This window comes from Rissa tridactyla, chromosome 15, assembly GCF_028500815.1.
Source record: "Rissa tridactyla isolate bRisTri1 chromosome 15, bRisTri1.patW.cur.20221130, whole genome shotgun sequence".
Lineage (NCBI taxonomy): Eukaryota > Metazoa > Chordata > Aves > Charadriiformes > Laridae > Rissa > Rissa tridactyla.
In genome coordinates this window covers 11920555-11935508 of record NC_071480.1, presented here as the reverse complement: position 1 = coordinate 11935508, position 14954 = coordinate 11920555, and the positions used below count along the sequence as shown (strand labels likewise).

The 14954-nt window shown below is 49.3% G+C and overlaps 1 protein-coding gene across 8 annotated transcripts in view; it reads left to right on the top strand.

The window, feature by feature from the left end:
• TBC1D16 (TBC1 domain family member 16) overlaps nt 1–14954 on the top strand; it is a 37633-nt gene that overhangs the window by 4364 nt on the left and 18315 nt on the right. For 4 of the 8 annotated variants that reach the window (XM_054221789.1, XM_054221782.1, XM_054221783.1 and 1 more), the window contains exons 2-4: nt 77–219; nt 2465–2700; nt 3745–4366. In XM_054221789.1, coding sequence (XP_054077764.1) covers nt 2523–2700; nt 3745–4366 — 800 coding nt within the window. In that variant the 5' untranslated portion in view covers nt 77–219; nt 2465–2522. The remainder of the gene's footprint in view (nt 1–76; nt 220–2464; nt 2701–3744; nt 4367–14954) is intronic. The other 4 variants (XM_054221786.1, XM_054221785.1, XM_054221788.1 and 1 more) reach the window with 2 other exon arrangements.

Below are 14954 nucleotides of genomic sequence, written 5' to 3'. Positions count from 1 at the left end.
TTCCCATTAAGTTCCTCCTGCTTTCCAGGGAGCAGCTTTTGATCTTTTACCTGTTGCTTTGTTCTTTCTCTGCTAGGTAAAAGCTAATTAAATGTTGCCTCTGTTGGCAGAGAAGTCCTGCACCTCTGCCCGCATTCCTGAGAGCCCCTGGAGAGCTGCAGTAGGACATCACACAAGCTCTTCTTTCATACGTGCATCTCCATCTGCTGTCCTCAGCAGGTAAAGTTCGCTCCTGTTTTCTGAGGAAGCATTCCCTGGTCAACAGCCGCAGCCACCTGGTACCACCTTCCTCCTTTGCATATGCAGGTTTTGCACTTTTAGAGTTCTAATGAAATAGCTGACATAGCTGAAGGGCTGGAAACCAGGCTGCTTTCAGTCTTTAGAGCAGCGGGCCATAGCTGAGCAGACCGTGCTGCCTATGAAAGGTGGTGGTAACAGCTGACCCTCTTCAGATATGCCAGAGGCTCAGGGCCTCTGATGCCGTACAGGTTGCTCCACATTGCTGCTTCGGGCTCCCTCAATACCGTGTTGAAATGGTGTGATGTAACTTGGTGGTGGGAGGCAGGAATTGCAGCAGAGTTTACTCTCTGTGTGACTGCAGGGTACAGTGAGAGAAAAGGTAATTTGCTTTTTAAATATGGTCGAGGCATATTACTTTCTCCAAGATGTAACCCAGAGCCTGACAAAAAACACAGTACTGTGTTTTTTGGCGATCTGGACAAGAACAAGCATATGGCTCCATTGGTGTTTGTTTTTTGGGGCTGACAAGTGAAGATACGTGTTGTGTTTGGAGCTAGAAGGAGACATGGGTGCGAAGGACTTGCAAAGTAATTCTCTTACCCTAAGCACTTGTTGGGCACAGTACATAGCAGGGTTGAGGTTTCTCTGTCAAGTTCCAGCAAAGAATGCAATGCAGAAACTGCTTATGCTGTGATTCAAGCCGACAAATCTAGCGATTGCCAGTTAAACCAATAGTTTGTCCTTTAGTGAAGGCTCTGTCAACTACTTGGCAGTCTCGTTTGCAATCTTCTGTATGTACAAATCTGTCAGAATCAGGACAGCTATTTTCCTTCCCTGAAGCTTTTGCTCTGCTCTTTGGGAAGTGCTGGTTTCTGTTTGCCCTCTCTGCCTTCTCACTTCCTTGTTTGCCTGGAGATACCATTAAAAACACGTTTAAAGAAATCAGAGCTATTCAATGTTTGATGATGCTTGCGTTAGGCCCCTAGATGTTTCCTGCATACAGTGCCCCTGATAGCACAAGCCCTGATAGCCTTTCTGCTTTTCATTTTATTCCTGGCTACCCAGTTGCGTGCTCTGCAGACCGTGGGGTGGGACTTGTCCACCATGCGCTGCCCCTGGACCTGGCACTGTGATGGTCTGTGGTGTGTGCTAGGTCAGACTGGCCTGTTCACGAGCAAGTAAGGCCGTGTAAATACAAAGGAACAAAAGTCAATGTTTCCTCTCCTCATGTACTTTTGGCAGACCAGAAACTGCCGTGCCTCCGATGGTCTGCTGCCCAGCTAGGGGCAGTAGGAGCAGGTAGAGCCTGCTCTGCGTTGAACTGTGTTGGGCTGTCTGTGGGATTGCGTTGTGCAAGACCCACCGGCAGTTTCAACACATCAAGTCTTCTTCCTGATCTGTCTGCTAAATAGTTTATTGCTGGGGTGACCCCTCTGGAGTCACTGTAGAGCTCCTCATCAACAGCCCATTTGAGCACAACACTTACTCAGTGATTAGTTGGAGATCATAGCCCATAGTTAGCTAAAGTTACCTATTGATAGATGAAATGTTTGCCTTAGGTTGGCGTGACATACGCTGCTATTGGAGTCTGCCCGCTCTGTTGAACACGGCTCTCTTGCCACTTATCCCTGAAAATGCTCTATTTATCCATCACAGCTCAAAAAACAAATCAAAACAAAGCCCCAACCCAAAAACCTCAAATGCACAGCAGGATTATGCCAAAAATTGGTAAGCACAACATGAACTTGTTTTGATTAATGTTTTTTTGGAGATCAGTGGTTACTGTGGATGAAGCAGCAGTCCCTTGTTTAATGTCATGGTCTCGGCAGTTTTTCTGTGCAGAAGGAATCCTCCAGGGTCTACTCTGACTCTCTTTGACATCCCCAGGACAGTGATACATCGGGCAGCTCTGCATCGCTGAGCTATTCCCTTAATGGGCAATTTTCAGTGACAAGCATTACTTTTCTGTTTCCTCCCCACAGTAACTATTAAAATGTGGTTTTTTGCTGCCTTCATATTTCTCCGTTGCAGAGAAAAACATCCCATCATTCTGTACTTCAGCATCTTTAAAATGTAGTGGTGATCTTACAGATCCAGAGCATTTGGAGGCTCTTACTTGAGTTTTAGGATTGATGGGAGACCTCCTCCTTCTCAGACAGCGGTAGGCACATGCTGTGTTGTCGTTATATTTATTCTAACACTATTCTCTACTCCTTCTTGGCAGATCTTCTGAATTCGGCTCCTGATTAAAGCTGGCAGATAATGGAAACATTTCCTTGGCGATGTCTCTGGGGCGACTCCTCCGACGTGCCTCTTCCAAAGCTTCCGACCTCCTGACCTTGAATCCTGGTGGTGGCAGCAGTCCAGCTTCCATACTTGATGGGGAGATTATCTACTCTAAGAACAATGTCTGCGTCCATCCACCTGAGCTGCTACAAGGCATCGGGGAGCATCATCCAGGTGATAGGGTGTTGCAGACACTGCTCAGTCACTCTTTTTCTCTCTCCTGGGGTGTGTGTGTGTGTCAAATTCTACGCCTTGGGCTCTAAAGAATGAAGAGGTGCCGGTGGGGAACAGGGCAAGGCAGTCTTATGGAAGACTAAGGAAAGCCATCCACAAGCTGATCCATCAGCTCGTCTTTTGGTAGGAAAATTGATGATGTTTCTCCTTCCTCTTCTGGTCTAGCATGGATTTTCTTGTTTTAGTAAGTCCTTTTGTATTGCCCGAAGATGGACAGTTGTCATTTGAGAACGGTAGCTTCCGTCACCCTTTCAAATACATGTGTTGTTCAGGGAATCCAAGTATCATCTTGTAACTGTCGTTGCTAGAGTGGCCTCAACAACCATTGAGGGAAAAGAAAGAAAACCTGATTGTAGCTGCATGCAGTGGAGTAAATGAACATAAATACTGCTCTGTCCCTCTATTCTCATCTGTTAATGTGCTCTTTCATGTTTTCATCAAAGAGAGCTGTGGCTACTGGCTTGGCTTCACAAAACTAATTATTCTGTGAACACTGGCCCACACTCCCCTTCTTGTGCGCGTAACTCTTTTTTCCTTTTGGCTTTCCATTAAAATTGTAGCTCTTTAGCTACACTAAGGTAAATATTCTTGAGAAAGAAATGTTTAGCTGGCACTTGAAATTGTTTAACTAACAAACAATGGAAGTTTTTCATGTTGCAACATATTTCAGAATTTACTCTTTATTAGTAATCTGTCCAGGAAGTTAAAGTATTTGCATGTCATTTCTGTGTCCACTTAGGCCAGAGGGAATTTAGACTATTCAAAAGGCATATGCAGACTTGAAATTATTTGTAAATACTGGATAATGTTGAGCACTCTACAATTCATTTAGCAGAATTCTTTCCTGGTAAATAAAAGGGTTTGTTTTGCCCATGTGTAATGGTAGTGAAGTGGGGGGAGACGGGGAAGAGCAAATTTCAGGCTTTGGCATTTTCCCAAGAATAAAGCTGTGTCATAACTGGCTGCTCCTTTGCTCTCTCGAAGGCTATTTGTGCTTGTACATGGAGAAAGATGAGCTACTTGGAACCACGCTTATCCTTGCCTGGGTGCCGAACTCCCGCATTCAGAGGCAGGATGAAGAAGCCCTGCGGTACATCACTCCTGAGAGCTCCCCTGTCCGTAAAGCTCCCCGCAAACGCGGCCGCCACACTCAGGGCTTCGGTGTTGTCCGGCAGGCTTCCCCCACCGAGCAGAGAGGGACAGTCATCCTGAAAGGAGAAGACATCTTGACTGTGTCACAGCTTGTGAAAGATGTGGCTTACATCAGCTCCCCCTCTTCAGAAGGGGAGAAGCTCTCCCAGTGCTGCCCAGCAGCAGACAGCACCCGCCGGTCCCCCCAGCCTGCCCGCAGTGACTCAGGAATCCTATCGACAATCAGTTCTCAGGAGGAGCAGAACAGGTCGGAGCTGTCGGTGGAGGAAGGTCTGGACTGCAGGCCAGAGCCAGGGGAGGACGAGGGCTCCTTGGAGCTGTCTGCTGATGATGTGAGCAGGGACAGTACGTTTGACTCTGATTCTGATGCCTTCTCTTCCCCCTTCTGCCTCTCTCCCATTAGCGAAGCCCTCGGGAAAAGCAGTAGTTCTGTGTTTCTGGATAATGAAAGTAGGTGAGTGCATTCTTTTCTCTAGTTTCTGGGCAAATAGCTGGAGTGCTCATTGCTGAGGTTGGAGATGCTGAGGGAAATTGGAGAGAGATGGATTTGATGGGTGAACTGTTTGGTGGATGAGGAATTGGTTGGATGGTCGCATCCAGAGGGTAGTGGTCAACAGCTCAATGCCCAAATAGAGATCGGTGACAAGTGGTGTATTAGGACCAGTACTGTTTAATATCTTCATCAATGACACAGACAGTGGGATCAAGTGCACCCTCAGCAAGTTTGTGAATGACACCAAGCTGTGTGGTGCAGTTGACACGCCTGAGGGACAGGATGCCATCCAGAGGGACCCAGACAGGCTGTAGAAATGGGTCCGTGGGAACCTCATGGGGTTCAACAAGGCCAAGTGCAGGGTCCTGCACCTGGGTCGGAGCAGCCCCCAGTATCAGCACAGCCTGGGGATGGAGGGATGGAGAGCAGCCCTGCTGAGGAGGACTCGGGGGTACTGGTGGATGAAAAGCTGGCCATGAGCTGGCAATGTGCACTGGCAGCCCAGAGAGCCCCTGCATCCCGCGCTGCATCCCCAGCAGTGGGGGCAGCAGGGCGAGGCGGGGGATTCTGCCCCTCTGCTCCACTCTGGGGAGACCCCCCCACAGTGCTGCCTCCAGCTCTGGGGCACCAACAGCAGAAGGACACGGAGCTGTTGGAGCCGGGCCAGAGGAGGCCCCGGAGATGCTGGGAGGGCTGGAGCCCCTCTGGTGTGAGGACAGGCTGAGAGAGCTGGGGGGGTTCAGCCTGGAGAAGAGGAGGCTCCGGGGAGACGTTATTGCAGCCTTTCAGTACCTCAAGGGGCTCCAGGAAAGATGGGGACAGACTTTTTAGCAGGGCCTGTTGTGGTAGGACAAGGGTTAATAGCTTTAAACTAAAGGAAGGTAGGTTCAGACTAGATGTAAGGAAGAAATGTTTTATGCTGATGGTGGTGAGACACTGGCCCAGGTTGCCCAGAGAAGCTGTGTATTCCCCATCCCTGGAAACATTTCAGGCCAGGTTCGATGGGGCTCTGAGGAACTGATCTCATTGAAGACGTCCGGGCTCATGGCAAGGGGGTGGGACTAGATGGCCTTTAAATGTCCTTTCCCACCCAAATTATTCTGTGATTCTATGAAGCTGAGAAGCGTTGCAGTGGCATTGAGCTGAATATCCTGTCTTGATTCAGACTTACTGCAGACACCTGTGTAATTTACAGGAAATTGTTTGTCGGCCAGTCCTGCTTCTGCTCAGTGAACCCTGGCCCCAGACATTCAGGGCGGTGTATGTACGGTCTTTCAGGTGAACTGTCTTGAGCCCTGGAAGCAGCATTACTAAATTAAAAAGGTCCTTTGTTGGTCTAATTGGCGCTGCTGAGGAGATGTGCTAGCTGCTTCTTGTGGAGAGCCACATCAAAGTGTCTGTCTGACTTCTCTGAGCTGTGGCTGCCTCTCTGCAAGGCACTGTGTTGACATGAAGTCTGCATGTATGAGCTTGTTTTGCTGGTGTTCAGAAAGTGGTCGCAATTAAGACATATAAATATTAATTCTCGCATGTCTAACCTGGGTATTTTAGTCAATGCTGGCATATCTAAATGTCAATGCTTCTCAATGGCATCTGCAGTAAACCCTCCGTAGGGGAAAGGAGGCACCTTGGCAGAGGAGTAACGAGCAGGAGGACAGCTGTATCACTCACTGCATTGATACGCATGTTTCTGGCGTTCCGGTCGATGCTCTGTGCAGCGTGTCACTCGTTTCCATCTTGGGGTGGATGGGTGTGCTGTGCTCATGCAGCACCACGGGACTGATTTTCAGGCTAGAGCTCAACTTTGAAACTACACCTGAAATTAGGAAAAACGAGTTCTCCTTTGTGCCTGTCAGCAATGTACAGCCTACATTAAGTCTTGACATTTGAAGAAATTTTGCCTCTTTATTTTATCTCTGGGCTAATCTCAAACACAGAGAATGCCAGGAAGAACAAGGTTTATGAAAGAAGTATTCTAATCCATTCAACTCTCTCTCTCTGGATATTTTGAAACACTTCAGTGGGGTGATCTTGGACTTTGTATCAGCTTTGCAGTTGATAAGTGCCCTAGCAGCATGCTTCCCATTAGCTGCGAGCTCGCAGGGGTTTCTGGGCTTGAGCTCTGCAGCAGCTGGATGGGCAGCGGTTTGAGGAGCACCTTGGCCAGGCCAAACACAGCTGTCCCGTCCCGTCCTGTCCCATCCCATCATGTCCTGTCCCACCACAGCTCTCCTCTAGCTGCAGGGGGGCTTGCAAAGCAGCTGCAGGGTGCCCAGGGTGGGCCTTTGGTTTCCAAATTGTCGTGAACAACATCCATTTGACAGTGACGTTTTTTAGTGTTCTAGATATGACGCCTGACAGTCCTATTTGACAACTGTTAATAGGAATGTAGCAAACTTTGGAAACTATAAATGTCATGAAACACACCTTGAAAAAATTTTACAGAGAGGCCTTTGCATGATTAAATATCATTCCTAATAACTGACTTTATTTTCTTGGTTCCTAGGCAATTTGTCCCTTTCAGATTGTGTTCTAGCACTGGGCTATGGCTCAGGGGTTGAAACTTTAGTTGCATACACTGTCAGGGAATGTCGTGTTGTTTAGAAATTTCTTGGCCTTGAATTAAAAAACAGAAACCCCCCAAATCCACTGTAACCAAAGCCTCGGTTTGTTTAAGGTGTGTAATTTTTTTTTCCTGGAAGCAGCACTGAGAATCTGTGTGTTTGGCCTGTCTCTATCACCCTGAAAAAAAGGAAGTTGGGGGGGGGGTTTAAGCATTTTTTTTGTAAATAAGGTATAATCCTGTGAACATTTCTGAGTTCCAACAGTAAGATTCTTAAAGGAAAAACATTCCTGTCTTGCAATATGTTTGTGGGGAAGCTGTGGCCTCAGCTGTGGCTCCATTCACCCACACACCCTGAGTAAGGGGTCATTATCCCCACTTTAGAATCACAGAGTGGTTTGGGTTGGAAGAGACCTTGAAGATCATCTTCTTCCAACCCCCCTGCCCTGGGCAGGGACACCTCCCACCAGACCAGGTTGCTCCAAGCTCTGTCCAACCTGGCCTTGAACCCCTCCAGGGATGGGGCAGCCACAGCTTCTCTGGGCAGCCTGGGCCAGGGGCTCACCACCCTCACAGCCAAGAATTTCTTCCTCAGATCTCATCGAAATCTCCCCTCTTTCAGCTTAAAACCATTGCCCCTCATCCTATGGCTCCCCTCCCTGATCCAGAGTCCCTCCCTGGCTTTCCTGGAGCCCCTTTTGGGACTGGAAGGGGCTCGAAGGTCTCCCCAGAGCCTTCCCTTCTCCAGGCTGAACCCCCCCAGCTCTCTCAGCCTGTCCTCACAGCAGAGGGGCTCCAGCACTCCCAGCATCTCCGGGGTCTCCTCTGGCCCTGCTCCAGCAGGTCCATCCATAGTGGTTAGAACAGGTTTAGTGGTTAGATGCGGGGGTAGTGAGGGGCACGTTCAGAATAATGTCCTAAGTGCTGACAGCCAGGAGGTTGGGCTCATCCTGCGGAAATCCCAGACCTTGGCCCTGAGGCCATGTGCTGGCAGGGGTGTCCAGCAGCCCAACGGCGTGCCCCTGGCGAGGAGCTGGCGCAGCAGGGTGCCACGGGCAAGGAGCCTTGCGGTTTAACTGTTTTGCAACACTTACACTCTGAGCTGCTAATAGCATCAGGGAAGGAAGGAAATAGAGTTTATTGCATCTTCGCTCCCTTGCCTGTGAATTCCTGCGGCATTTCCCTGCTGTTCGGCAGCCTGGCTCGGGCGAGCCCTCTGCCGGCTTCCTTGCTGCTGCTGAGCCCCAGCAGCTCCAGACGGGTACAGGCTTTGCAAACACCCTGCTCCTGGTAGACTTTTCTTCTTTCTTTTCTTTTTTTAACTCCTCTGGCACCAGTCTAGAAGCCTTGTACAGTGTATGCAGCACTCATAATTTGCAGCAGATTAATAAAACAGACCTTTCATTGTTTGAGACTTCAGACTTGAAAGGCTTTTGTCCAGTGTGTCCATTTTTTATGCCAATTTGTTCTTCCCCTTAGAGCCCCCTTGCATGATATCTGCAGGATCTTACAAGCTGTTTGAGTTGAAAATTTTGCACAGAATACTTTGCACAAGTCTTGTCAAAAAGCATGCTCTTATTTCCTGCGTTCATCCCAGCGTTTGGGGGGCGGGGGATGCTGTTTCAGAAGTCACTACAAGCATGAGAACAGCTTCCTTGTTTCTTAAGGTTGTTTTTTTTTTTTCTGCTGGCTGCTTCCCATCTGAGCCAGAATTGGAGTGTGAACAAAGTTTGTGCTGCTGGCAGATTGTTTCAACTCTTTTCCCTCCCTACCCCCCGGTCACCACCTCCTCCCTGCAAAGAGGAACGAATGTTTCTGGTTATTTCCCTCTGCACTGGGGAGCGGTTGTAAAGAGGAGTTTGCTTTTCCCCGTGGTTGTCTCCGAAGCTGAAGCAATGCTCTGCATGGGTGTTTCAGTCCAGCCATCTTTCTTTCTGGGCAATTAGATATCATCAGAAATGGAAAAATGTGACATTGTGGAAGAATTAGGACGTACACGCAGACTTGGATCGGGTGAGGTCAGGGGCTCAGCAACCTGCTTGCCGAAATATCCGTATGACCAGGAGGCACAGGTCCTGCGTGCCTCTTGGAGCATCCCCTGAGGAGGTGGCCTGGCCTCCTGGGCAGGAGGGAGCCAACAGGCACGTACTGGTGTGTGCAGAACAGGGACAGGGAGGAAGAAGGGAGGTGGGCTTGAGAGTGCTCGAGTTGCACAATAAGTCAGTCATTTTAAGTCAACAATTCGCCTTGTAGAACATAAGGAAATAAAAACGTATCCATTGTTTTTTGGGTTTTTTTTCCCCTCTGTGCTTCTCGGTTTGACAGGCTGCCAGGGATCCCATGCAGCGATCGATGCTTTCCTCCCATTTACACAGTTCCTCAGGCTAGGAGCTAGGGGAGTGTCCCATCCACCAGCATACACATTCTTCCTTCTCTTTTTAGAGGAGCCTGGCACTTCTTCTGCACAGTGCACTCATCTCTCAGGGAAAGGGGGCTTCACTCTTCTGGGGTTTGTGTCCTTGTTAACTTTGGGGGCCCCTTTCCGCTCATAGCACGTGGTTCCTGCAGGGGGGTAGCTCATGTGGGAAATGCCCATATTGATAGTGGCTTTGTCATTGACTGCTTTTCTGTGGGAAAGGAGGGATACTGGAAATCAAATCATTCCATTCTATTCCTTTTCTCCCCTGTCACCGTTGTTTGCTGTCTGTCAGGAAACATTTGCCTTGTGGTCTGAAGGACACTAATTCAGGACAACTGTACTCTAGACCCAGCTTTGGTTTGTTGCCGCCCTGCTAAATTACTCAGCTTCCATTTCCCCCATCAGTAAAGTGAAACTAAAAGCCTTTTGTTACATCCTGGCAACCAAATAGCATCCGACACCTATATAATATCTTTCAACCAATGCTTCTGAAGTTATTTTAACTGACCATGACATCAGATCTATACCAATTGGTTGCAGAGGCACTTAGTGCTCTGTAAGTGGGGTTGCTGGGTTTTTTTTTGTGCCGTGACAGAGTGATCCTGGGTTAACAGGAGCTTTCCCTGGCAATGGGTGGTTGGGCTGCTAAAGGCTTTTCACTTCGGTAATAAACTGCAGTTGCTCTTACATGATGAGCACTATATAAAAATGCTGAAGAGGACAAAGAAATGCTGGCGTTGGTTCCTTCACTAACTTCAGGTTGGGATGGTGGTCGATACAGGCAGAATTTGGACCAAGAAGCCTCAGTGGTGGAATGGTATGAGTGGAGCTTGGGGCAACATCTGGCCAGAGGCTGGAGCTCTGCGAATGGTCATGCAGGTGATGGACTAGGCGCCAGCTCAGCATCCACAGCACTTGCTTTGAAGGACAAGTAGAAACGATGTGACCAACGTGGTCACGGGCATCAAAGCAAGAAGGAAACCTCTTTCATAAGGAGGTGATCATTTTAGCAACCAGTAATAAAAATAATGAAACGTTTTCATAATGGCGCTAACCAATGGTACAGTTCTCATGTTCTTCAGCAGACATGAAATCACACAACAGGACTATTGCAGACAGTCAAGGCAAAGCACACAACACAAGGAAAAACTCCTTTGGTGTCGCAGTTGATGCAATTTTTACAGATGTGTTGCACATCCTGTTGTTAAGCCTCTTCCCAGGGAGTTAATCTGTAAATTACCCTCTCACGAGGGAGCGGAGGCGCAGTGTTACGGAGGGTGGCAGCAGCTGCAGGAGCGGGTGGTAACAGAGCGCACGGTGTTGCATCATGTTGTTTTGGCAGCTCACCTGAGAGGCTTAGTGCCGCTCAGACCTCTGCAGAATAAACAGGAGGCAAAATTATAAGGGAAATGAGCTGAAATTAGTGTGAACTGGCAGGAGCTCTGGAGTCATCAAGAGATTGGGAATTCATCGCTGCTGTAACAGAAGTGATTATATTGTTAGAACCAGGGGAACTGGTCACAGACTTCAAAATCTCCTGTAACTTCTTGCAGCATCTTGTGTCATGCTACCTTACATTTGATGATTTCAGCCTTGGGGATGAGTGCATGGGGTGCCTCGCTGCTTCTGGTTCAGGCTCCCATTCCCTAGGACCTTGCCCGAATTAGTGCGATTTATGATGTAAGACACAAAAGCACCTAATTCCATTTGTACCCAAACCAGTGCCCAGGAAAACAATATCCCCAAATTCTTCTTCCATCAGAAGGACAGTCCTTTTTCCCTTCTCTCCGAGTCATGGGGTAGGTGTAGAATCCATCTTAGGCAGAACTTTCAGGAGGTCTGCACGGAGCTGTGTCCTGGAAAGAGGAGCTGGCCTTAGCTGTTTGCTGTCAGCAATGCTGTGTAATCAATTAAAGTCATAGAATAGATCACAGAATCATAGAATTGTCTAGGTTGGAGGGGACCTTTAAGATCATTGAGTCCAACCATCAACCTAACACTGACAAAATCCACCACTAAACAACGTCCCTCAGCACCGTGTCTGCCCGGCTTTTAAATACCTTCAGGGATGGCAATTCAACCACTTCCCTGGGCAGCCTGTTCCAATGCTTGATAACCCTTTTGGTGAAGAAATTTTTCCAAATATCCATCTTAAACCTCTCCTGGTGCAACCTGAGGCCATCTATTGCCTGTTACTTGGGAGAAGTCGTTACTGGATGCAAAGCTGAGAAGGTTGGACAGATCCAAGAGGTTGCAGAGGCATACAGCTCTATCTTGGTTTAAACTGAAAGATGGCCATTTTAGATGAGATCTGAGGAAGAAATTCTTTGCTGTGAGGGTGGTGAGCCCCTGGCCCAGGTTTCCCAGAGAAGCTGTGGCTGCCCCATCCCTGGAGGGGTTCAAGGCCAGGTTGGACGGGGCTTGGAGCAACCTGGTCTGGTGGGAGGTGTCCCTGCCCAGGGCAGGGGGGTTGGAACTGGATGGTCTTTAAGGTCCTTTCCCACCCAAACCATTCAATGATTCCATGATTCTCTATAAATATTTAAACAGCGAGAACATTAATAATTTGATGATCAGAGCAGGTGACGCCCAGGAACGAGACCTCACGGGCAGGGGAGCCATGGAGAAACAGCGAGGAACCCTCCCCCAGGTTCGGGTTTGCTTAGGAGGACGGGGAAGCTCTAAAATCGCGGGTCCGTGGCCGTGGGCGAGTGGTCGCCGTGGGGCGACCGCTCGCGCCGCTGGGTAGAGCGCGCCCCCTGGCGGCCGCGACCGCGGCCGCCAGGGGGCGCGCTCTACCCAGCGGCGCGACCGGTCGCCACGGCCACTGCTCGCCAGCCGTATGGAATCGCAATGAAACAGGATAATCTACAAAAAATGACAGCCCAGAGAACCACAGTATTCCCAAGGGAGCGGGGATCCTCATCCCGGGCGGGCGGGTGGCAGGAGCAGAGGGAGAGAGGTGGGTTTCTCCGAGGGTTTTGCAATAAAGGGCCTTTTCCCAGGATATTGGGGGCATGTTTGGTGGGTGAGAAGCTCAACGTGAGCTCGCAATGTGCTCTGGCAGCCCAGAAAGCCACCTGAATCCTGGGCTGCATCCTCAGCAGTGGGGGCAGCAGGGCAAGGCGGGGGGGATTCTGCCCCTCTGCTCCTCTCTGGGGAGACCCCCCTGCAGTGCTGCCTCCAGCTCTGGGGCCACCAACAGCAGAAGGACACAGAGCTGTTGGAGCGGAGCCAGAGGAGGCCCTGGAGATGCTGGGAGGGCTGGAGCCCCTCTGCTGTGAGGACAGGCTGAGAGAGTTGGGGGGGTTCAGCCTGGAGAAGAGAAGGCTCTGGGGAGACCTTAGAGCCCCTTCCAGTCCCTAAAGGGGCTCCAGGAAAGATGGGGAGGGACTCTGGATCAGGGGGTAGAGCAATAGGACGAGGGGTAATGGCTTCAAACTAGAGGAGGGTAGATTTAGATGAGATCTCAGGAAGAAATTTTTCACTATGGGGGTGGTGGGACCCTGGCCCAGGTTGCCCAGAGAAGCTGTGGCTGCCCCGTCCCTGGAGGTGTTCAAGGCCGGGCTGGACGGGGCTTGGAGCAACCTGGTCTGGTGGGAGGTGTCCCTGCTCAGGGCAGGGGGGTGGGACTGAGTAGTCTTTAAGGTCCCCCCCAACCTAAACCATTCTATGACTCTATGATATGATTCTATGACATTCTTGCATTTCTTCTGTTACTTATTTATACGATTGTAACGCCCAGGAATCCAAATCGAGAGGGGAGATAAACGTCCCTGGCGAGTATCCACAGCTTTGTGAGGGAAGGATTGCGTTAACTGGGTCAAAATAAATAGCCTGTCCCCTCTAAAAGTACAACAGTATATGCAAATAAATCTGCATAGTCTCTGTCATCTTGGCTCGGTCCGCGCAATTATAACAGCATTAGGCATTTACAATAACTCTGAAACATGCTTTTAGCCAGCTCTCCTTTTTCCTCTCCCTTTTCTGCTACTTGAGGAAAGCTCTCCCCTTGGGAGATCCGCATTGTATTGTGGAAACAGTGAAATTCTCTCTGGGTGGTGTTGGCTTGGCTCACACTGGGTCAGGAGCAGCGCAGAGTCCGGGGAGTTGGTTAACTTTGTCTGTCAGTAAAAAGTCCCCCAGAAATTCCCAATTCATTGCTTAGAGCCAAGAATATAAGAACAAAGGTAATCTTCAGGGCTTTCAAGGGACCAGCGTTTTGAAGGCTTGATTGTAATTAGCATAATTAGTGTAGAATTTTATTTTTGCATGGATAGAACAGAGGGGGAAAAAAGCAAAATAATCCATTAATTTTAAATATAAAATAAACACTGGTAAGAAAGGTCCCCTTTTCCAGTCTGGAATAGGCCGAAAAGCAAACATTCTTTTTCAAGCTTTGCTGAGAAATCACTTTTTCCATCTAAGGAATTTTTTTTTTAAGTGTTGCATTTCGATTGATTTATTAATGAGCTAAAGCCTAGGCATGAGGTGCCCCTTCTCTGTATGGATTGTGAAAATCTGCCATTCAGCTTTTGGAATATTTTCCTTCCTTAAAACGAAGGTAACATTTGCATCGTTGAGCAGCGTACGCTCGGCTCTAAATGATTTGTTGTGTTTGGCTTCTGGGAGCTATGTGTATTTTATTCATAAGCATCGAACTGCTAATTCTGCCCTGCTACCTCACTGCAACAAGAAGTCCCAGAGAAGAACCTTGCTGGGTTTCTCCTCAGTAGCCTCCACCTGCCTGGAAGCCTCAGCTGGGAAAAACAGATTGCTTGTGCTTTCGCTGAGGGGGTGTGTGTATCACATTCCACACTTTGATCGGGTAAAAGAGATTGAAACACACATCGATTCATGACAAACTTCTGATTTTTTTTTTTTCCCCTTCCCATTTACATTCAAAATAATTGACTCAAGAATTCTGGGTTTGTTTTGTTTTCCTTTCGGTTTAGTTGGCAGCAGTTGGGGGGAGCCTTGTGGAGGGGAGCGGGGCTGTTTTTCTAAAGCCCCCCCTGTTTCTGGCTGAGATCGCCGGGCTTCCCCATGGGCCACTGGGACCGGGAGGAACAGCTTCAGGGCAACAAAGCCCGCAGTGTGGCCAGGCTCCCGGCTGGCTGGGACGGTGCTGAGCTGGGCCATCCCATGCCACCGCATGGGTTGTCCCTGCTCCGCTGGGGGACGAGCGGGCGGCAGGGCTGGACGTGACATGTCCCAGCTGTGTGGGAAAGGCGGTGGGGTGCTGTAAAAGCGGATCGCACCAGCCCCGGAAAGCATAACAAATTGTTTTGATCTTTATTTCTCAAGGACAAACCAATTACACTTATCAGAAGGCAAAGCTGCATAATCGGGTTTCCTTGAGTCCCTCGTTTCATTGGCTTAAAATGTTTTATTTGCCGGGCTTGTGCTGGCAGAGCTGATGTTCATTCAGAGCCCAGTCCCTGGTCGTGAACTTGCCGGGGCAGCCGGAGGCCGGAGCTGAGAGCCGGGGCTGCTGCCACCCTGTAGCGTTTGCCGGCCAGGCGCGGGGACCCCCTTCTGCTCCGTCCCTGGACGGGAGGAGGGTT